This window comes from Papilio machaon, chromosome 5 (genome assembly GCF_912999745.1).
Source record: "Papilio machaon chromosome 5, ilPapMach1.1, whole genome shotgun sequence".
Lineage (NCBI taxonomy): Eukaryota > Metazoa > Arthropoda > Insecta > Lepidoptera > Papilionidae > Papilio > Papilio machaon.
Window position 1 is genome coordinate 9,942,669 of NC_059990.1, and position 23,684 is coordinate 9,966,352.

General features: G+C 47.9%; 2 protein-coding genes across 3 annotated transcripts; one reads left to right on the forward strand and one right to left on the reverse strand.

The window, feature by feature from the left end:
- Positions 1-709: 709 nt before the first annotated feature.
- LOC106709571 (double-strand break repair protein MRE11) lies at positions 710-2,677 on the reverse strand. The gene has a single exon (XM_014501393.2). It carries the CDS (start codon positions 2,586-2,588, stop codon positions 753-755), a length of 1,836 nt encoding a protein of 611 aa, XP_014356879.2. The 5' UTR covers positions 2,589-2,677; the 3' UTR covers positions 710-752.
- A 709-nt stretch (positions 2,678-3,386) lies between these two features.
- Positions 3,387-22,092, forward strand: LOC106709572 (tyrosine-protein phosphatase 10D). 2 transcript variants are annotated; one of them, XM_045678101.1, is made up of 28 exons: positions 3,387-3,750; positions 5,393-5,657; positions 6,317-6,423; positions 7,431-7,602; positions 8,114-8,217; positions 8,457-8,546; positions 8,633-8,814; positions 8,939-9,174; positions 9,672-9,775; positions 9,856-9,966; positions 10,051-10,248; positions 13,150-13,273; positions 13,541-13,722; positions 13,915-14,029; positions 14,103-14,420; positions 14,792-14,874; positions 14,996-15,230; positions 15,301-15,506; positions 15,871-16,117; positions 16,203-16,381; positions 16,475-16,630; positions 17,389-17,581; positions 17,988-18,195; positions 18,427-18,649; positions 18,733-19,349; positions 19,506-19,623; positions 19,789-19,975; positions 22,028-22,092. In XM_045678101.1, exons 1-28 carry the CDS (start codon positions 3,571-3,573, stop codon positions 22,057-22,059), a joined length of 5,172 nt encoding a protein of 1,723 aa, XP_045534057.1. In that variant the 5' UTR covers positions 3,387-3,570; the 3' UTR covers positions 22,060-22,092. The 2 variants fall into 2 exon arrangements, with proteins under 2 accessions (XP_045534057.1, XP_045534056.1); XM_045678100.1 differs by lacking the exon at positions 22,028-22,092 and having other exon boundaries at positions 19,789-21,011.
- The last annotated feature ends 1,592 nt before the right edge of the window (positions 22,093-23,684 follow it).

Below are 23,684 nucleotides of genomic sequence, written 5' to 3' on the forward strand. Positions count from 1 at the left end.
AGGTCGGTTTCTGGTGCATTTCAAACCGTCCCTCTGGAGTATTTCATCAATCTGGACGGCAAAGTCCGTCCGTCCGGCTTCCGCTCACTTTCGCGCCACAAATTTCCGTTGACAATCTCCTTTCAGTGTGTCCCAACCTTGTTAGCATACATGTTTCAACTCTACTCACAATATCCTCTTTTAAACCGCATTGTTCCCACAGGCGCGGTATGAGTCTCACATCGGAACACCACTCGGGATTGTTTCACATACAACTTTTACAAACTTTTACTGAAAAGTGTATTAAAATGTAAATTTCTACTATTTGAGGCCGCATGTTGTGTGTCAACTCATTGCTGTAAGTAATGACTCTACATACATGTAATTTAGTTGTTCTTTTTATTTATTCAAAATATAATTTTAATGTGTAAATAAATAAAATTAACATTTTATTTGTGTTTTATTTATGTTATGTCTAGTCTTTTGTACACGTGTACAAAAAGATTAGACGTAATTTGGACAACAGTTGAATAGCGAATCTCAGCCACCAGCCTCAACGACCGCAAGGTCGAGTCCTGTTGTTGGCGCTTCAAATATTTCAAATAGGAAAAGGTATGTTATCTATTGGAGTTGTTAACAGTTATAATATTTAACTGAATTAAGGAAATTCTTATAGTTTAAAGGTTCTTTTTTTTTAAATGAAACAGAGAAATACAATTAATAACACAAATGAAAGGAAGACTGTAATATACATAATACAGTGAAATAAGTTGTCAATCGGAGAGTTCGATTTCAGAGGAATCGTGCCTACGCCGTGAGACTCGCTCGGCGGAGAGTTTCTGCAACCACTCGTTGGACTTGACCGCGGCCTGGCGGCGCGGCGTGCGGCGCTCGGGCGAGGGGGCGCGCGCGCGTCCCCGGGCCCTGCCCCGCGCACCCCGCGGCGACCGCCCTCGAGCCCGGCCTCGGCCGCGCCCCTCCAACACGCGCTCCACCACCACCTCGCCCTCGGATTCTTCGCTCTCGTCCACTGTCACCGCTCGTTTGGTAGCGGCCTGCTCGATCAATCCCTTCAGCTGTGCCTCTTCCGTCGCATCCAATACCTCCTTGCATATCCGCAGTCGCTCATGTACCTCTTCAACCGTCTCGGCAGTCGAGTCGAGTAAGGACTCTACACAATGTCGCCGGTGCCCCTCCAGCACACGGCGAAACACGCCGTCGTCGCGCTTTAAGGTGTAGTCGCGCACCGCCTCGGTGATGGAGCGCACCGAGAGCACGGCGAGGCGTCGCTCGGCCGGCAGCGCGCTGTAGTACGCCCGCAACAACGTCTCCACGTCGGTCGCTTCCACGGCCGCGCCTCTCATGTCCACCTCCTCACATTTTTCGTTTTCTTTTCTTTCCCTTATTTTTTTCTCTTTTTTCATTATTAAAATGTCATTAGGGTTTGCTACTATACCATTGAAATTTTGACCAAATCGAATGCGGTTGAAATCTTGACTGTCATGTTCATAAAACACTGAGAGACGGACCAAGGGAAGCCTTGGCTGTTTCGGATTGCCACTGCGTAACTTGTTCGCTTCTTCTATAGCTGCCTCCACTTTTTCCTTTAAAAATTCTTGTACTCTCTCACTTTCCTTCACTGTTTTGCCACCTAAATTTTCTTCTGACAGAACAATTGTTTTAAAAATGAAAGGTCTCACAGTCTTCAGAGGTAGAGGAGTTACAATAAAATCTTTTTTGTGTAACTGCAGCAGAGCACAATGCTTGGGCAGTGCCTCTCCTGCAGCCAAAGATGTAGCCACTGTACTGCCCGGCTGGATCACACAGAAACCTTCATTCTCTCTCTTTATACCCTTCATAGCAAACACTTGACTGTCATGTTCGTGTCCCCATATGACTAGATCTAAAAAATTTGGCAACACATTTTCTGGAATGTAATTTCCATGGCCTCTATCAGCTCTGTTTTGATGAAGCACGAGAATGTTAAACCAATCATTATTGTCTTCTAACAGGTCCATTTCAACTTTCTTTTCCCCGAATAAGCGGGAGAGTCGCTGATCTTTGAGATGACTCAATCCATACAGAGACAATTTGGTCTCCCCCTTCTGCAAGAGAACAGGAGACACTCGAACATGCGTGTAATCGCTCCATTTACCAAAATAGTTAACCAGTCCCGTCATAGAAAGTATATCCAGGGAACTAATGCTGCCTTGTCCAACGGGATCATCGTGGTTGCCATGAATTGATAAAATGGGGTAGGAAATATTCAAATTAGGATCCTCGTAGTTAACAACTCTTGAAAAATTTTGTAACTGATCTGATAGCAACTCTACACTAACCGGTTTGTCTCCGAAACAATACTTGCGGATGATCTGAGTACACTTGAACATACAGCTCGGAGAGGGCTTCGCCTGGTCAAACAGGTCACCCCCAAGCAACACGAGATCAACGTCGTATTGGACAGCCAGCGACAAAACTTCTTCGAAAGCGATGAAGCTATCCTCGCCGCGCTCCGCATCGTTTTCTAAATAACCCAAATGAATATCTGAAGCGATCAAAATTCTTATCGTATCATCACTTGTCCAACTTTCTGATTCATTTTGCACCATTTTAATTCAATGTAAATCTGATTTGAGCATTTGCATTCAAACTAAATATTATTTTTTAACACAACTGACAGTCTGACAGTGACCGCCAAAGAGCGTATATAAAGCAATGATCTTGTCACTGACTTCTCTACATGGACAGGCTATAAAGCGTGTCATTTTGTGCATATTTGATTTTCGTTACGGATGGTAGTGGTAGTGCTGGTGTGGATTTTAACTAATAACAGACATAAAAATAATTATAATAAAGCAAAAGCTGTAATTTCCAAACAATGAATATCCATTTTTAGAGATCTTGTGGATGACAATCGGAAAATATATGAACTAAATATATGAATGTCATCTTGAAAGCGTTTTATTTTCAACAGTGAAGAAGCGGCAGCTGCGCGGTTTAAAATTATTTATTTTATGTAAAGGTGCCAGCTGAAAACCAGCGCAGGGGCAGTTTAGTCTGTCCCTGCTTCGCTGAACTGGCTCCCTTTTGCCACACTATTCTACCAAGTTTGTGCCTTGTATGTGTGTGTTTTTTCTTTTTTGATTTTATATTCTTTGTGTTGCAATAAATGTTTTTTCTTTGTTTCTTAATAATAATAATAAAACTGTTATTGCAGACATATGGTCCATACAAAATCACATTACAAATTAATTAAATTACAACACATGTAGACGTGTCCACATGGGTAATACGGGACAGTCCACAGTTAATGTTGCCACTTTCATAATTTCTAAATCCTATCACATTTACTATCCTTGTTGTCGGTTGTCGGCTAGTTGTCGGACTATATAGGCCTGCAATGAGTGACAATGACAACTGACAACTGGTGACAACCTGTTGGCATATGACAACATAGCTATAATAATCTAAGTTTCATGTGAATGTGATTGTATTCCATACGATATCATCAGTTTATCAGTTCTTGCAATGATGTCTTACCGATGCACTTTGTAATGATGCCAAGTTGGCGTAAAATTAAATAAATTAACTATGATTTTGAACGATAGTAATGGTGTTTATTTGGAAGAGAAAGTGTCGTGTGAAATCAGAGAGTGGCCTTCAATGATGTGGAAGAAGTGTATTGTGCAAGCAACGGCGACTGCCCGGAGAGTGCGCAGTGCCTGTGTACTGCAGGCCGCTGGCGCTGCGCTGCTCGTCCTCATCGCCGCTGTAAGTGTTGCAGCACTTCCCGACTTATGAGTCGCTATTCTTTGTTACCTATCGGTAATATGACTACTAATTAATCAGACAAATGAAATGGTAATTAATTAAGAAAATAAACAAGTACCTCAACTAACTGTGCTCCAAACAAACATTATGAGAAAGAAAGTAAATTAAATTTTCCTTCACATAGAGTATATAAATTGTTGTGACCGTTTAGACTACTGGCAGTCACAAGAAAATGCACTAAATACCTGTGAAATTACCATTCGGTTGAGCAAATTGGGCTTTTATTACATTAAAACAAAAATCTGCAATGTAACAGTGTTTTCCGTTGATGTGAGTCTAGCCAAAATCTTGTAACTTTGTGAAAGACAAAGCTATGAGTTTTAATTTTCAGTTACCTTTATCCTTGAAATAAAAGCAGTTTATTACTTATTTATGTATAGAATGCAATTATATTTACTTGCAATTATTTACTTATTCTCTAGAATTTGTTTGTGCGTGAATATCAATCAGATAGAAGAAAAGAGGACCTATGAAAAAAATGTATTTGGTCTCATAAAAGATGTACAGTATAAGAAACTATATAAATTTATTCATTTGTTATAATTAAATCAAGTAAACAAAAGGAAATCTCTACAATATACAGTCAAAATCTGTTATAACGACATCGAAGGGACTACTCATATTGAGTCGTAAAAACCGATAGTTGTAACAACCGGTGACAGGTATTAATAGGAAAGATATGTAATAACATTCAGCCAGGACCTTTGATTTTGGTCAATTTAACCGGTATGTTGTTCTAAACGATGTCGTCATAAACGGTTTTGACTGTATATATATAAGAAGACATTCAAAGTGCCTAGAATAGTAGCTTAGTATTATCACAAGTACTTACCCAGGTTTAGTTTGCAATTGCATATTTTAACATTTTCTGATTGTTTCTTTTCTGTTTCTAGACATAAAGGTTTTTCACATGTTGACATGTTCAGTAGATATTAAAAAAAAGAGAAACAATGTCTGTTATTATATATGAAAAGCTTCAAATAATTACACAGCAACACAACATGTCCTCATTTGATAAAAAAAGTATTGGGAATTATTTTAATGCCTATTTTCAGTATTTACAATGGTTATTTATTTTAACAATTGTATGTTTGATTGAATTTTGTTGTTGGGTTTTTATTTTTCTACTGAAGCAAATGGACACAAAATCAATTGGCTATTACATATCATTAAAAATGGGGTAATTAGAATAGCTAAAGGGCTAAATAGAAACAAGGAAAAGGGTTAATAGAAACGCTTAACGGATGAAAATAAGTGTGAATTGAAAAGGGCAGCACTCTTGGTGAAAAGATATTAACTGTCCAACATTGACAAAATTGATTTTCACAAGTTATTAGCAAAAAGTAAAAATTATAATGTTGAGATGTGATGATGGCTGTAAAATTAAATTATATAAAAAAAATTACAAAAGTGATACCCCTTGTAATTCTTTTCATTGACTCCTGTTTTATTTTTGGTGTCAATAAATTTTGATGTACATGCAATAAAGTTTATAAATGTTCCCATTTTACGGTATATGTGTACTTTGTCATGATACAATGGCAGGTGTAGTTGTATTATATTGTGTGGCATGTGGGCGCAGGGCGCGCTCGCCGGCGCCGCGGCCGCCGACCTGGTGATCGAGATACCGGCGTCGGGCGTGGGCGCGGGCGGCGAGGCGGCGGGCGCGCGCTATCGGCTCGACTACACGCCGCCACAGGGCTCCCCCGAGCCCAACTTCACGGTGCCGGCGCAAGCGTCCACCATCAACTTCCGCGGCTTGCCAGGCACCAAGTATCACTTCATGCTTTACTATTCCAACGCCACCTTCGCTGATTTGCTCACATGGAACCAGACCATCATCACCGGTGAGGACAAATTATATATCTACAACTTTTCACTTCGTTTCGAAAATTCAGATACCGTTTTCTCTTTTGGGCTGTATTGAGCCGGTCACGGTGGAGTATGAGGGCTGGTGTACTTTAAAATTTGAAAAAAACAGTAATAAAATGCAAACTGGCAATAATTCTAAAGAATAGGCAAATTAAAATACTTTTAAATTGAACTTAATTAATGTGTTTCGAGCGTATGTAAGTTTGTTTTATATACGTTGGTTTGTATGTACGTAAATTTCATTATGACGGCCCAGAGCCTAAACTACTGAATCAATTTTGACGAATAAGATGTCATTCGACTTCTCTTCACCCCCAGAGTGTCATAAGGTTAGTACATGTCATGTGTTATACCTACTTGTTCCCTGTGTAAAACATATCGTCATACATCTCATTATCTTTTACAAAAATCAGAAACCAAGGATAAATGCGGCCACCCTGTCTAATGTGGACTAATAGTAGGAACTGAAATAAAGTTTTGAAAATTTGTTTTGGTACAAACCGAAAAAATCTATCAGTACTGTGTGCTTCACACCTGGGCGTTAGATAAAGGCGCACCACATGCGCCTAATGCGCCTTATTGGCACCTCATAGACTCGGCCAATAAACTAACGTGTCACTTTGTGCCCCGCTAGCTCCGGAGCCGCCCACCAATCTAACAGTGACGCAGGGCCGCAACAAAAAGACCATCATTACCTGGTCGCCGCCTGCGCACGGAGATTACACCGGCTTCCGATTCAAGGTATGCCCCTCTCTTGACTCTTTCTAAAAGGTGGCCAAAACTAGACTAGCCAAGTGCCCTCTGTCCGTAGACGTCTGCAGCGGGTTGAAGAGTTGCAAATGCGTCGATTTCCTTTAATCAAAAAAATTCTATTCTCTCAATTAACTTCCTCTTCCCATTTTATTTCGTACTGAAAAAGTGCGTGTAAGAGAAAGAACTAAAATGATGTACGCGGTTCGTAACTCAGACGAAACGCAGAATGCTCCACTTCACGGCTATATTCTGTAAGGTCTTTTAGGTGGAGTTGGCCCTGCGGCAACAGCAGGGCAGTCAGATAGCTCTAAAGAATTTAATCATGTTGCTTCATCATATACCAATACCTAAGCCTGTACAGTAAAGTCGTCTTATTCGCGATTCCGTTACTCGTTGTTTCAAAATTCACAGATGAAAAAAACGTAGCCAATTCGTGCCAACTCACGCACAAATATTATATTAGCTATACACGGATGCCGATAGGATATTCTGTTTAAATTAGTGTATTTTAAAACCGCGTTGGCATTTTTCATAGTAGAAGTATTTGGTACCACGCCCGTGTTGAGGCAGCTTTTACATAAGTGCAACAGTTCCAATGAATGAACTAAAATTTGCCTTATTACCAATTTCTGAATATTGTTGTGCCATTTAATTTCTTTAAAATCCTTGAATTCCGCCCTTTCATAATGTAACTATATATTTATTTTTGGATTGTTTAAAAAAAAGAATTGTGTACCTTTACACTATTGCAAATTCACTATTTGAGTGAAATATTGGAACGTAAATCCACAGTTTCATAAAACTTACATACACGGATTCCGCGATCGCGGTACATTTTAAGAATCTAACCCCCATGAATAGTAATATTTTGCATCTACAAATGATGAAGATCGCTCCAAAAGTTTGTATGGAATAGTGAGGCGGAAGGGCGAAAAGGGAAGGGAAGGCGGGGAAGGAAGTGGATTGTATAGAGACGAGATATATCGCGGCAACAGGTGATACCGCTGACGGACGCGCGCGAGGGCGCCCGCAACATCACAGTGGAGGGCGGCAACGGGAGCTACGCCGTACGCGACCTCGCGCCCGGCGCCACCTACCAGCTGCACGCCTTCACGCTGCTGCACGACAAGGAGAGTGCCGCCTACGCCTCGCGCAACTTCACCGTCCGTGAGTCCTCTCCGTGCGCTCGCCAGCGACACTAATTCACTCACTTGCCGGCTAATGAATAGGTCTGTCGATAGCTCGGTCGGCTGCCGAGCCAGGCCTCGTCATTTTGCTGTTTTTTTTAATAATTATATTTTTATCGTTTTATGCTAGTCTTTCGCTATACCCCTCAAGAATACAATGGTACTAACGGAACGAGCGCGGAACGTCGCTTTCAAGGTAGTAGGGGTGTATTATAGTAGTTATATACGATATCAACGTATATATCGTGATGCAAACGTAGCCACGTATCGCCAGTTATATTATTCTTGACTTGCTATTTTATGTTAATCATTAACGTTTGTTAACTCTCGCCCTGGCCGCCGCTCGGTGACTCGGTGCACCGCCATACTGAAAGGGTAAGTGACAATGTGACGAGCTCGCCCTGAGTAGCGACCGGCGCCGAGGAGACAGGATACAGGAGGCGCCGGTCGCGCACGAGACGCGGCGGTAACGCGCTCTGCTCTGTGCACAGGCCCCAACACGCCGGGCAAGTTCATCGTATGGTTCCGCAACGAGACCACGCTGCTGGTGCTGTGGCAGCCGCCCTACCCGCCCGGCGCCTACACCCACTATAAAGTAAGTGAAGTCGAACTTACGTCGAGTACATTGCGCCGCGCCACATCGGCCGTCACGATCTAATCCATTTCCTATTTAGTATTTTGTTTTAGTAATTCATTTTTGACTATAGACCGATAACACAATGCACGACTCCTCACGGAGCCGCCGTGGACGGAGTCCGAGTGGAGCGGCCACACCGCCTGCTACCCGAGGCAATGCAGTGACTCGGATGTTAACGGTGGTGTTGTAATTTCCAGGTGTCGATCGAGCCGCGCGACGCCCGCGACTCGGAGCTGTACGTAGAGAAGGAGGGCGAGCCGCCGGGGCCCGCGCAGGCCGCGTTCAAGGTGACTATAGGCCCGCGCCCAGCCGGGGGCGCGCCGGCCGCTGCGACGAGAACGGCGGCTGATGTGGTCGGTTGTGGCGTCCGCAGGGTCTGGTGCCGGGGCGCGCCTACAACATCTCCGTGCAAACGGTGTCGGAGCCCGAGGTGTCGGCGCCCACCACTGCGCAGTACCGCACCGTGCCGCTGCGCCCGCGCAACGTCACCGTGGACGCCCGCGAGCTGCGCGAGACCTCCTTCCGCGTCTCGTGGCTGCCGCCCGCGGACCACAGGTTGCGTTCAACACATTTTACACACTCACCAGCACTACAGTCGTCAATGTCACCTAGTAGACCTCTAGCACCGAGCCTCGGTTGAGATACATTAATGTGTAATATGAAGTTGAACGTGTTGCAGCGAGTTCGAGAAGTACCAGGTGTCGGTGGCGCTGGCGGAGAGCGGGGGCGGGGGCGGAGGCGGAGGCGGAGGCGGGGGCGGGGGCGGGCGCCGCATCGCGCCGGTGGTGCGCGCGCGCGACGACCCCACCACGGCCACGTTCGAGGGTCTGGAGCCGGGCGGGCACTACACCGTCACCGTGAAGACCATGTCGGGCAAGGTCACCTCGTGGCCCGCAGCCGCTGACTTCACGCTCAGTCAGTACCTTCTAATTGATCTCTTACATGTATTTCATGATGTGATGTCGATGGTTCCTACGAATAATGTCCAATGTGCACATTGACAACTTTACAGGAGAAGCTCTCAAAGTTTCAACCATGTAGGAAAAAATGCCCCAAAGGCTCTTTTACCTCAACAAAAAAACACGTTTACAAAAGTAAATGTGTATTTTTGTTTAGTGCATCTTGTTAACTAAACAAAGAGGTAGCTTTTAACATAAAAAAGTAAAAATTATAAATTTATTACTTTGACCCTTATACATAGGACCCATCGATATACAAGTTGGGTTAAGAATAAGTTGTACTATTTATACCATCACATTTTGATGACATCGAGAACATTGAAGTCGTAAGTTAAAACTAACTTTAGAGTTTCGTGACTCATAAATTTGAAAGCAGATATTCAGTGGTCTAGTATAAAAGCGTGTGCACGTAAAGTATCGTAGTAAAGCACAAAGCTGGAGATCGTGTCTTAGAGCCGCTGGCAGTGCGCGGGCTGGGCTGGCGCAACGCGGCCGCCGGCGACGCCCTGCTGCTCTGGTGGCAGCCCGCCGAGGGCAGCTCCCAGGACGAGTACAAGGTACGTGTACGACGCTCGCCGTCACCTCGCCGTCCCCTCGCCGTCACCTCGCCGTCGCTGACGCTGCACGCGTGTTGCAGGTGTCGTACCACGAGACGGGCCCCTCGCACGACGACAGCAACGCGCTCACCACGGCCGCCACCAACGTGACGCTGGAGGGTCTGCTGCCGGGCCGCAACTACACCATCTCGGTACGTGGGCGCCCTGCGGTGGGCGCACTGCGGTGGGTCGCGGGGTGGAACGTGTGACGGCAATGTGCGGTTGTGGTGCGGCAGGTGTGTGCGGTGTCGCGCGGGGCGGAGTCCAACGAGACGGTGACGTGGGCGGCGCGGCGGCCGCTGGCGCCCGCGCTGCAGACGGCGGCGGCGGAGCGCGGCGCCCTGCGGCTGGCGTGGCGCGCTGACGTCACGTCGCGTCAGCAGGGCTACAGGCTGCGGTACCGGCGCCGCGCCGCAGACGAGCCCTCCCGCACGGTACGCGTCACGTAGCACATAGGCGACACTGCGCTCCTCTTACCTTCGCCTTTTTATAAAGTATGTCATTTTTTATACTTACATAATGTAATTATCCCGAGTTGTGCGGACTAGATGTATTACTTACACATTATAGGAAGTAAAGCGACGGCTAGTGCTCAGTAACCTGGCTATGTTTTCTTTTATATTAAGATACTGTATATTTTGTTTGTGCGGGGCGGGGGGCGGTGCGGGGCGGGGCGGGTCGGGGGTGGGGCGGGGGCGGGGGCGAGGTGTGACGTCACCCCGCAGTGCGCCGGCAGATGTCCTCGCACACGCACTGTCACCTAACAATGTTATTAACATCGTTCTCACTAACGCTAGTAGATGTAAAGTAAATTGATTAATTATGTGATGGTGTTAGCTTTTAATGAGGTGCTTCCTGGTCTACATTAAACTATGTTTTGGTTGCACAAACTTGAATCAGTTATTTCTCCTGATATCCTCCTGCACTATAACCTCTCCCCCCCCCCTCTTTCTCTCTCTCACACACGCAGCTACTGTATTGGTGCTATTTTCCTATGTATGTAAAAACGGTGATGCAAAAATTTATGCAACTGCACAAAAATCATTCTTATTGATTTTACTAATAACGAACACTCTTTTTTATATAAAACTGAAAATTCGTACAACTGTCTAAATAAGAATTTAACTGAATTGTACACACGCAGAGATATAGTGGGAAATTTTGGGATTTATTCGAGCGCGGCAGAAACTTTGCACCCACACAAGTACACCACCTCATATAGAAGTCTCTGTATGAGACCGCACAATTACAGGAGACGATTTCTATTTAATAGGTAAAAAAGGTAGTATTGTTAAAAGTTCTCTGGTGCGTCAGATGGATGGATGGACGGATGTTTGTTAGAAGGTATCTCCAGAGCGGTTCAACGGAATTCGATGAAATTTGACATGGATGTAGAACATAGTCAGGAAGAACACATAGGCTACTACTTAAAGTTTCTTTAATTCCACGCGAACGACAGCTAGTCGGAGAATGAACGTGAAATGCTGGATTTAAGTGATGTTAGACGTAGTGACGTACATGTTTAGTCTTTCACTATTAAAGGGAATTGTGGCGTCCTCTTTATGTTTCCTATTTACCTGGTGAAGGCCTGGCATAGATATTCTAACCGCGTGAAAGGGGATGCGCTTCTGGTGTGGTCGGGGGCCTGCGCTTACACAACTCACACATGCGAGCTTTTGTATTTTGGTCTACACTTTATATATCACAGAGCTAAGTCCGCCGAGATGTAAAACAAGGTCATGATGATGTCTCTTTATAAATTGTTTATCTCTCCTGCAAGCCTTGGATAATCTGCTTTCTTATTGTTGCACTTACAAAACGTACAGGGCTTAGACAAACCATGTTTATTAAAGAAATTATGATTTTTAAACGTATTTCTGCAGAAGTTAGTTAATTTTTAACAAACAGATAATTTTATAATGCTGATGCTCCGACATACATATTCCATACTCTTGACATTAACTTCCGTCCATGGACCTGTGTCTGTAAAAAGAGGGCTTTTCGGTAAGTATATGGCAGTTTTTGTCTCAACTTGCCAATAAACTTTATTAAATTATTGAAAACAAATAATTTGAAATAAAATGAAATATCAAATGCCAGCAGATTTGCATTAATTCTGATACAAAAATATTTGAATGTTTTAGTTATTTAGGACACAAACATTTTTCCACATCTTCATAGCATCCTAAGAAAATGTTAACAGAATCAATGGAGAGGGCGGAACAAGTTGCGCCTCACAAGTATCGTATAGTCGTAGTTAGACATATGTTTTTAAATAAAAGCAGTCAGCGAGCATCGGTTGCTGCTTGCAGGCATTTGCTGTGTAGGTTTCATTTCTTATTCATACTCCGTCGAGTCAACTTTCCCTTCCCTTATTTATAAAAAGGGTTAATATTTATATGCGGGATGGAACATATGCAAGTACATATGGAAAATATGAGAACTTTTTTTCTATCGTTCGATCGCATTTCAAAACATTGATTTTTTGCTGTAAAATGACTATAAAACAGTCGTAAGTATCATTGATGTCATTTTATTAGGTTTCTGTAAGTAAGAACAAAGGAATACGGGAGCGGCTGTGGCGGTGAGGCTTGCTTTAGCAACCTGGGATACTTCGGTTCACCTCTTATCCCCCTCTAGGGGCAGGCGCGGAGGATTGGTTTTGAGCCTCTGGCAGCAGAACCGCAGGGTGCTTCTTGTTATGTCCATCTATCTTCTGTGAGGTCGTGGTTTACTCCACGGCACACATATCCCCTTGCCACGGAGTACCACGTGTTGGGAAATAAGGAAACACAATTTAATTGCATGTAGGAATGGTTTTTAGCTACCTCTTTCTCAAAGGCCGGCGACTCATCTGCAGATCCTTTGGCGTTGCAGATGTCCATGGGGAACGATGATGACTTTGTTGTTCCCGCCGCCGCTTGCAATATAAATAAAACATCTCATTAAAGATTGATCAAAGGCTTAGGAAAGCGCATAGGACAAAAATTTCAATTTAAACATTAAAAAAAAAAGGTTAAACTATGTCGAATATTAGAAATGCCCGTAATGCACAATATTCCACAAAGTGGTTACAGTTTACTGCTTATGTATTAACATATTGAAAGATTCGTTATGTAAGTTGTACATATACTATATTACAGCATTGGTGTTCTTGTTAATCCGACTTACTCATCTCGGGCGAAGTCGCGGCGTTGTTTCAGAACTTTTACTTCATGGTAGCCATATCGGCTAGTATATTTGGCTATTTGTTATAAATAGCGCTGACAAAGTCGCGGCAACCGCTAGTATTGAATTAAACATGAAAGGTAATAGTGTTTTGTTGTGTCGTGCAGTTAGAGACGCGCGATACGAACGCGACACTGCAGGAGCTGGTGCCCGGCGCCGTGTACGAGATCCAGCTGGCGGCGCTCAGCCACGGCCTGCTCAGCGAGTGGAACAGCGTGCTGGAGCCCGTGCGTGAGTAGTCCGGCCACGTCCTCTCCACACCAATAAATACACCGCTTTATCTAATGTTGTATTCTTTAAGAAGGACATAACTAGTTCGAGGATAATGTGCTTAGGTAAAATTGCCCTCTACAAAACTCACTTTAGAGTTGTGTATGGAGATATGAAAAATAAACAATAATAATGACTCGCGACGGCGCAGTGGCGGAGCAGTGGCGGAGCAGTGGTGATGAGAACAGAGGTGGACCTTGTAGTGTAAACGTTCCTCTGCGCCCTCAGGGCCCCTGCCGGCGGAGTGGCTGGAGGTGAAGCGCGCGACCTCCAACTCTGTGTCGGTGCGGTGGCGCGGCCCCGACGCCGGCGTCGTCGGCTCCTTCGCGCTGCGTTACCGCACGCAGGAGCCGCCGCACGCCGCCTGGACCCCGCTGACGCCCTTCCCGCCCTCTCAAAACTACGCGGAGGTATTTCTCGTCCATCTTTTACACTTATATTTTAATTTGATCGGTTTAACCGAACAGTCGGTCCGTTCAGTTTGTAGCTGTTAGATAAATTGTACGAATCCCAGTTTTGCCTACACTCATACATCATACATTATAACGAAACGGTCCCACTGTGTGTGTAGCGGCCTCAACATGAGATGTCGTCGTTTCCAGATCACGAACATGACCCACGGCGAGCGCTACACCATCGAGCTGGACACGGAGAGCGAGGCGGCCGAGCACAAGGCCGTGCCCAGCGGCCGCCCGCTCAGCGCCGAGCACACCGTCCGTACGTTTGTCCCCCCCACCCGACATACTGACCCCTCCCCGAGCCGCCGCGAGTAACGCCACCTCGTCCGCAGGGCCCAACCCCGTCTCCAACGTGGAGCAGTTGGCCGACACGCTGAACATGACGCTGGAGTGGCCGCGCCCCGCCGGCCGCGTCGAGTGGTACGAGCTGCGCTGGTGGCCCGGCGGCGACGAGCCCGAGGCGGAGGCGGAGGTGGAGGCGGAGGCGGAGGCGGAGGCGGGCGCGGGCGCTCGCAACATCAGCGCGGGGTTGGAGCGGCGCGTGCGTGCGGCGCTGACGGGGCTGCGGCCGGGGCGGGGCTACAACGTGTCCATTGCGGCGCACTCCTACAACCTCACCAGCGACCTCTTCACAATGCACGCGCGCACAAGTACGTATCTAGATATAGTCCATTGACCTGACGCTACGTAACTCGCTATCACACTATTGTGTGGATCATCATCTGACACTATATTTACAACAGTAAATATTTTTTTGTAAAGTGACAAAAATCTAACAATGTCTATTTATTTAAACAAGTATTATGCAAAAATATTTCGTTATTAGTTATTAGCTAGTTATTTCCTACTCATTTTTGAGAGTTGTGTTAAAATATAAATATGTCGCCCGCCATTTTGTGGCGACAGCCAAAGAACGATGGGCAACAGTAAACCGAATCAAATGCCGGCTATCTACTGTACGAAATAAACAGAAAATGTCGATTTGTGTGCGTGTGTTATGTCGTATGGAGTGTGGTCGCAGGACCGGTCATACAGTCGGAGATGATCGTGAACGAGTCGAGCCGGCCCGAGGCCGACGACAACGAGACCGTGTCCGCGGACCTGGTGAGTCTTGTACACACTTTTGTTTAAATATATTTTATATATCATAAGATAGCAAACTGTCGAAGAAATCTATAACATGGTGTCTGTGCGCGATGTCGCGATGTCGCGATGTCGCTGACAGCGCGTGGTGTACACGCGCACGCCGGCGGCCGCGTCGCGCTTCGACTCGTACCGGTTCCGGCTGGAGGGCGCGGGCGAGCCGGCGCGCACGGCCGAGCGCGCGGCGCACGAGCCCGCCGCCGACTCGCACGCCGTCGACTTCCGCGGCCTCGTGCCCGGCCGCCTCTACAACCTCACCATGTGGACCGTCAGCCGCAACGTCACCTCGCACCCCGTGCAGCGCCAGGCCCGTCTCTGTACGTATGCCCCGCCCCCGCCCCCGCACCGGCGCGAGCGACACTAGCAGCAGAGGTTCGTGTGTCACAGACCCGCGGCCGGTGACGGAGCTGCGCGCGACGGAGGTGGGCGCGCGGCACGTGGCGCTGGCGTGGGCGCGCCCGCCCGGCGACTTCACCGACTTCGAGGTGCAGTACCTGGCGGCGCCCGACCAGCTGCAGGCGGTGCGCACGGAGCGCCTGCGCCTCAACCTCACCGCGCTGCAGCCGCACACCGACTACACCTTCACAGTCGAGGTACCGCATTCAGAGTGACGTCACACTCCGCTCTGCTTTTACTTTTTATCTTTGTTAGAGAAAATTAATAATGTAGACATTCGTATCGCGATCTGTTATATAAACGAGTCGGATTTTTGTCATTCAGAATGATGGAAGTGTGACGACATTAGGATTCTTGGAAAAGGTTTATAAATTTAGAAATTAAAACCTTAATAATTAATAGATGCGTTGTATAAATATGAAGAGATGTTATTTTATTTCATTTTACTTAATATTCGGACAACTTACAGCTAACTTATAATTTAATTTTGATATAAATATAAACTTAAGGGTAATTAAATATTGTCACAGATAGGGAGATGTAAATGATTATGTGCGGTAGGTGCTGTCGGGCACGCCGGCCACCATCCTGACGCGGTCTCGCGCGCGCTCCCTGGCCGTGCGCACGCGCGAGGCGCCTCCGGCCGCGCCCAGCTCCTTCGCGCCCAGCGACGCGCGCCCTAACGAGCTCACCTTCGCCTGGAGCCTCCCGCCCGCCGAGCGTCACGGCGTACTGCGCCGCTTCGTCCTCGCCTACTGGCCGCGCGACCGCCCCGACCACCTCCGCACGCTGCACTTCCCGCCCGACGGTACCTCCACCTCCACCTCCACCTCCACCTCCACCTGTGGGCGCTCCGAGCGGGCCGATACAGTAAAGTTATACGTGGTGTGCAGCGACTGGCGGCAGCGTGGCGGGCCTGGTGCCGGGCGTGACGTACGAGTTCGAGCTGCGCGGGGAGTCGGGCGCGGGCGTGGGCGCCGCCGCGCGCTGGAGCCAGCACATGGCCATCGCCGCGCCGCCGCGTCCGCGACACGACGCGCTGCCCGCCCCAGTCGCCCGCACCAGCTCCACGGTACCACAATATTGATAATCGGTCACGGGGGTTGCCAAAAACTGAACCGTCCCTAGTTTATGACATTGAAAATCTGCCTGCTGCAACCGACAGGTGGCGGTGCGTTTCCGCGCGGACTACTTCTCGGCCGCCAACGGCAACGTGACTGCGTACACGCTGGTGGTGGGGGAGGAGCCGCGCAACGACACGCCCGCACGTCTGCCCTCCTGGCGCGACGTGCACCGTCTGCCGCTGTGGCCGCCCTACCAGGTGTGCTCTGTTCTTAAATATCACTTATTGCTTTATTTATTTATAGAAATACCTATAGTCCGGTCGCGGAGCAGGAAGAATTTCGTACAATGACCTCTTTGCCTACTGACAGAGGTTATAAACATTTTTGTATTTAGTACGATTTACATGAATTATTTGAAGGAGAAAGAAAACTTACCAACTTATAAAATATAGTTATTATTATTATAAAAATTATTTATTTAGATTTAATAATACAAGTAATACAAATCTAGACAAGTATCTATTAATAAAAAATCAAAAATCAGAATCCGATTCCTCTGTTTCGGAGTAACTGTTTTCCGAAGACGTCTCGCCTGTCACATTTATTACAAAAGAATCAACAGTTTTGTCAACATTATCATCTAGTCTAGCTAATTTCGATACCTCTTATTAAAAATTAAACTTATAGTCTCCAATAAAAGGTTTACAATCCCTCAGGACGGCGGCCTTTGTTTCTGTGCGAGCGAGAATCATTGTATTTACGCGGGAGTGACAGAGACAGGTAATGCGAGTTCAATGTACGAAATTTTTCGTGCTCCGCGACTGGACTATAGCAGCTTTATAAACATAAAAATGTAACTGGAGTTTAGTTACAAAGAGCGATTTAATAACATCAGCGATTGATCTTCCAGTGGAGACGTTTGTAAAATGATTAGTTTGATGTTTGATGTTATACCTCTATATATATAAAGAGGCAGTAAGAGAGTCGTTGTGAGCGAGAGAGTGCGCGCGCGCAGGTGACGGAGCCCTACTACCCGTTCCACGCGTCCGCCGTGGAGGAGTTCACGATCGGGTCTGAGCGGTGCGAGGGCGGAGGGCGCGCCTACTGCAACGGCCCGCTCAAACCCAACGCGAGATACTACGTCAAGCTGCGCGCCTTCACCGCGCCCGACAAGTTCACCGACACCGCCTACACGCAGGTCTTCACCGGTACGCCCCGCGCCCAGCGCCCAGCGCCCAGCGCCCACGACTTTCAATTATATATATATATATATTGTAATAGCATTCACAGTAATTTTTATTGAAAAAAAAAAAACACTACGAGATAACTCGTAGCTGACGTCACTGAATAAAATTCTTGTTGGTTGCCACTTACGAGTTATCTCTTAGTGTATTTTTTTTTTCAATAAAAATTGCAATAAATGCCGTCACAATATTGCACACAGAAGACAGTCATCAAGTGGAAGCAATTCCGCGTTTCGTCTGATGAGTGTAGTGCCGGAGGCCTATTTTTAGTCCTCTTCCCCTTCACATTTTTTTCTTATTAGAAAAGAATGGGAAGGGGAAGAGGACTGAGCGGTGTCTGAGCGGCGTCTGAGCGGCGCGCTGGTTGCAGAGGCGGACAACACAGCGTGGATCGCGGGCGGCGCGGGCGCGGCGCTGGCGGCGCTGTGCGGCGCTGCGGGCGCGCTGCTGCTGCGTCGGCGTCGCGCGCGTCGTGCTGCGCCCGCGCACTGCCCGCCCGCACCCGTCGCCTCGCGCCCCGTGCGCGTCTCCGAGTTCATTGATCACTATCGCCTCATGTCCGCGGACTCCGACTTCAGGTATCTCTCCGTACTCCCTCGTGTCCCGGAAGAGAGAAGGAATTGGTCACTCGGTCATCTCGGTCGTGTCGGTCGGCGGATACGTCGCGTGGGCGACGCGCGCCATCGGTCCGATCGCACCGATTAGTCTCGCAGATGATCATGATGACCTTTCACGTTACTGTCTTTCGGAGAAGAACCGCATAATTCTTCTAAAAGTATAACTCGACGTTGCGACGACCCCGGCTCCAGGTTCAGCGAGGAGTTCGAGGAGCTGAAGCACGTGGGGCGCGAGCAGCCGTGCACCGCGGCAGACCTGCCCTGCAACCGCCCCAAGAACCGCTTCACCAACATCCTGCCGTACGACCACTCGCGCTACAAGCTGCAGCCCGTCGACGACGAGGAGGGCTCCGACTACATCAACGCCAATTACGTACCCGGACACAACTCTCCGCGCGAGTTCATCGTGACACAGGTGAGTGACGCCTCGCCGTGTCCTGCGTGTCCTGCGTGTCCAGCGTGTCGTGCGTGTAGTGTCATGTGTGTGCGCGTGCGCAGGGGCCGCTGCACTGCACACGCGACGACTTCTGGCGCATGTGCTGGGAGTCGGGGTCGCGCGCCATCGTGATGCTGACGCGCTGCGTGGAGAAGGGCCGCGAGAAGTGCGACCGCTACTGGCCCTACGACACGCGGCCCGTCTACTACGGCGACATCGCCGTCACCGCGCTCAACGAGAGCCGCTACGCCGACTGGACCGTCACCGAGCTGGCGGTGTGTCGCGGCGCGGAGCAGCGCGTCCTCAAGCACTTCCACTTCACCACCTGGCCCGACTTCGGCGTGCCCGACCCGCCCACCGCGCTCGCCAGGTACCCGCACCCCGCACCCCACACCCCGCATCCCACACCCCGCACCCCACTTCACCACCTGGCCCGACTTCGGCGTGCCCGACCCGCCCACCGCGCTCGCCAGGTACCCGCACCCCGCACCCCACACCCCGCATCCCACACCCCGCACCCCACTTCACCACCTGGCCCGACTTCGGCGTGCCCGACCCGCCCACCGCGCTCGCCAGGTACCCGCACCCCGCACCCCACACCCCGCATCCCACACCCCGCACCCCACTTCACCACCTGGCCCGACTTCGGCGTGCCCGACCCGCCCACCGCGCTCGCCAGGTACCCGCACCCCGCACCCCACACCCCACACCCCGCAGCCCACACCCCGCACCCCACTTCATCACTTGGCCCGACTTGGGCGTATTCTGTCAGTACAGACATAGCGACTACACAACTCAAAGGACGATCAAACTATAGGTTTTTGCTTACAACTAGGTTCGTGCGCGCGTTCCGCGAGCGCTGCCCGCCCGACAGTCGGCCCGTCATCGTGCACTGCAGCGCCGGCGTCGGCCGCTCCGGCACCTTCATCACGCTGGACCGCGCCCTGCAGCAGGTCACACACGCCGCACACACCTCACACCGCACACCGCACACACCTCACACACCGCACACCGCACACTACACACACCGCACACACCTCACACCGCACACACCTCACACCGCACACACCGCACACACCGCACACCGCACACACAGTAACGATGCGCTCGCTGTGCAGCTGGCGGCGCACGCGGAGTACCTGGACATCTTCGGGATGGTGCACAGCATGCGGCGCGAGCGCGTGTGGATGGTGCAGACGGAGCAGCAGTACATCTGCATCCACCAGTGCGTGGTGGCGGCGCTGGAGGGCCGCGACCTGGCGCCGCCCGCCGCCCACAACCACCACCACAACCCCGCCTTCGAAGGTATGCCGCGTTCCTTGTTCAGTGGTTGGAGCTCGTCTCGTTGCGCGCTCAGCTCGATCTTAGGCCATTTCATACTGAAGCCGGATATTATAAAATTAAAAGCCTGCTAAATTAAGACACAAGTTTATCTACGCGGCAAACGACATTCCACATGTAGAACTTTTATCATCAATGGGGAAAAATTGAAACCTTATAAGTGGCGCCAGCCTTTTTTAATAAAATGTTTAAAAATGTATACTCATTAACTGTGCAGGATTTAAAGTGGAATTCGGATGGCGTTGTCTATTGCTCAACTCTTCTTTTCTCGCGATCACCTCTTATATTTAGTTTATTGCAAGGCATCGCTTGCGCAGCCTCGCTCTCGCCTAATATCTATTATGTTCGATAAACAACCCAGTTGCAAACAAATGTAAGGCCTGACGTACACAAGCCTACGTAAATATTCGAAACCCACCGATTTTAGTCGCCGAGCGACTTACGTAATACTATGGTGGCGAACTTCGTACCTAGCTGTGAAGGTTATCTGAAAAAAGTCGCCGCTATTTTCAAGATGGCGGAGCAAATACTGTTAACATTTTGTAAATTCGTGTTAGCCGAATAGTCGCTATATGTACCTGTACTGACCGAATATACGACTCTCAGTAACAATATTGATTTCGATGATTTATGTTTCCTTGTGTACGTACAGCCTAAATATTTTATGATGTAATCATTAACGCGGACATTTCGTGATATGAAAGACCACATCATGATATGTCCGCTGCCGAAATCCGGCCGCGACATGTGCTTCAATATTATATATTTATGTTACCCGAATCTAGTGACGAAGATTAGCATCACTCGAAATATATTTTGTAATCTTATAAAGTGTTAATTTTTTCCACTTCCTCTGTCATATTGTAACTGATGATTTGCAGTTAATAATTTATAATATGCCCAGTGAGGTTGTAAACTTTCGAAGGACCCACAGTTTGTTGATGACTTTACAAAATCAATTTTGCTACTTTGCTGGTCGCGCTGCCGCCCCCGCGTGAGAGCGCGCCCGTCGCGCCCGGCGCCCGGCGCCCGGCACCCCCCGTCCGGCACCTCCCGCCCACTTCGCCGCCCGTCGCACCCTCCGCGAGCCGGCCCGTGAGCGCGCGTGCTGCATGCCGTCTGTCTACATGCCACTACATGCCTTCGATCATTCGCCTGCCCCCCTGTCACCCGCCGTCGCCCGCCTGTCACCCGCCGTCGCCCCCTGTCACCCGCCGTCGCCCGCCTGTCACCCGCCGTTGTCTTCCCCCTCGCTGCACTTAAACGGGCCACACGGCGATGTCTTTTTGAATTATGTAACTCTGACTGCTCGAACAGGCCTTGGGACTTATAAATTTAGCATAGAGATTTCGGTTGTTACGTAGAAATAACCACTTTACTAAGATTTTTTCTATATTCATCTCGGAAAGGTCTTCATAAGAGAAGAAAAGTCTGCATAGATAAATATACTCAACGACAAAACTAAAAAAGAAAGAAGTACACGCTCAAAATAGTCAGGTCTCAATAGAGATAAAACAATTATAAAATGTAAATAAAAGAAACATACTTTTTGATATTGTTTCAGTTATTAATCAAATGATCTGCAATTACTATCTTTTGTAAATAAATGAGCTACAATGAGCTCGAAATCAAAAGCAATCAGATAAAATGCTTTGGAACATTTTATAAGTCGTAACTCTAGGAACTCTATTTTTAATTTTTAAGGAAAAAATTGGAATTTTAAAATTATATAATGTACTTAGTGTTGACGTCGATTTTATTTTTCCTTCGGCAGAATTACTTGAATATTGTCAAATATTTTTGAGTACCAATAACTGTCACCTACTTGTGGTTTTTATAAATCAATGGTCGAGGCGGCAGAGGTCGCGGGCGACAACTGGTATTCCTATAGAAGAAGTGCGCGTGTCATGCTTCGGTTCACTAACACGTCTCTCATCATTAATTTTCTATGTCGTGTCGTCTGCGGCGTTCCGCGTCACGCGACATCTCTCACTGACACCCCCCTGCCTTCCACAGACGACGAGGGCATCGCGGAGTCTGGCATGTGAGCGACCCCCCGCGCCCGCCGGCCCGCCGCGCCCGCCGGCCCGCCGCGCCCGCCGGCCCGTCGCGCCCGCCGGCCCGCCGCGCCCGCCGGCCCGCCGGCCCGCCGCGCACCCCGCGCCCGTCGCGCCCCCCGCCCGGCGCCCTGCACGCGGGACCTGCGGCTGATACTCCTCTACTTCTCTACAATAGCATTTATAGTTCGGACGTTCTCATTATTTGTTAATGACATGTTTCAGATATTCCACTCGGTGGCGGACATGAGAGGTAATATTTATGTATTACTAGCTGTCGCCCGCGACTCCGTCCGCGCGCAGTTAAAAAAAAATGAAAAATAGATGTTGGCCGATTCTCAGACCTACTGAATATGCTCACAAAATTTCATGAGAATCGGTCAAGCCGTTTCGGAAGAGTACGGGAACGAAAACTGTGACACGAGAATTTTATATATTAGATTGTTCAACCGAGCAATTAAATAAAATAAAACTATTTTTGTGTTTCTGACTCGTTTATGTAGCTTATATTTTTCATATGGAGGTCAAGTGAATTAATAAAGAAATAATTAGTAAAAAGAAAAAAAATCAATACTTATCATAAAAATATTTACTACAAAAAAAGAGAGTTTAAACAGTCCTCGCAGTGCTCGCTGCGCAGTGATCATTGCGCAGTGCTCATTGCGCAATGCTCGGTGCGCAGTGCTCATTGCGCAGTGCTCGGTGCGCAGTGATCATTGCGCAGTGCTCATTGCGCAATGCTCGGTGCGCAGTGCTCATTGCGCAGTGATCATTGCGCAGTGCTCATTGCGCAGTGCTCGGTGCGCAGTGCTCATTGCGCAATGCTCGGTGCGCAGTGCTCGGTGCGCAGTGCTCATTGCGCAATGCTCGGTGCGCAGTGCTCGGTGCGCAGTGCTCATTGCGCAATGCTCGGTGCGCAGTGCTCATTGCGCAGTGCTCGCTGCGCAGTGCTCGGTGCGCAGTGCTCGTTGCGCGAGGCGGCCGGCTGCAGCTGTAGCGGGCGCCGACCTGCTGATCTTAATGGAAATAGTCAATTCATTTCCACTTTTTAATATAAACAATGTTTTTTTTAATCTGAACCAAACGAGACGTGAACTTGCGAGACTGCAGTTTACATTTAACAATTTATATATTCTATATTATGCTTATACATTGATCATCCACTTGTCAGTTAACTTCATTATATTATTTAATTTTATGAAAATAAACAAAAAAAATTTTTATGGTAAGTTCATCGCTGTGTCAAAGTTACGGCTTCTATTCTGATTTCTGTCAAAAACGTGTCCTGAGAACGGCCAAATTGTAAATCAATATATTTTTGTATAAATGTATATTAAATGTATTGACCAATTTGTTATATAAATTGTATATATGATAAGAGTAGGTAACAACAGACGCCGAGCAGCGCGTTTCTTCATATTTTTAACCGAACTTAATGTTTTATTATTAAGTTTTGACATTTATTAATGTTTTATATTTAATTTAGGAATAACCGCACGAATCTCAAAATTGTACTTAAATATTTTTGTATGCTGAGTGCTCTCACCCAGACCAGCCAGCCCGCAGCGCTGTACAGCGCTGCACAGTGTTGTACAGCGTTGCACAGCGCTGAACAG

Bases quoted from the DNA above. Each gene is read 5' to 3' on its own strand.
- LOC106709571 (XM_014501393.2), bottom strand. From the start codon at position 2,588: ATGGTGCAAAATGAATCAGAAAGTTGGACAAGTGATGATACGATAAGA.
- LOC106709572 (XM_045678100.1), top strand. From the start codon at position 3,571: ATGATTTTGAACGATAGTAATGGTGTTTATTTGGAAGAGAAAGTGTCG. The intron at 16,118-16,202 runs GTACCTCCACCT...CGTGGTGTGCAG, and splicing joins GCTGCACTTCCCGCCCGACG to CGACTGGCGGCAGCGTGGCG. The intron at 19,350-19,505 runs GTACCCGCACCC...GCTTACAACTAG, and splicing joins CCGCCCACCGCGCTCGCCAG to GTTCGTGCGCGCGTTCCGCG.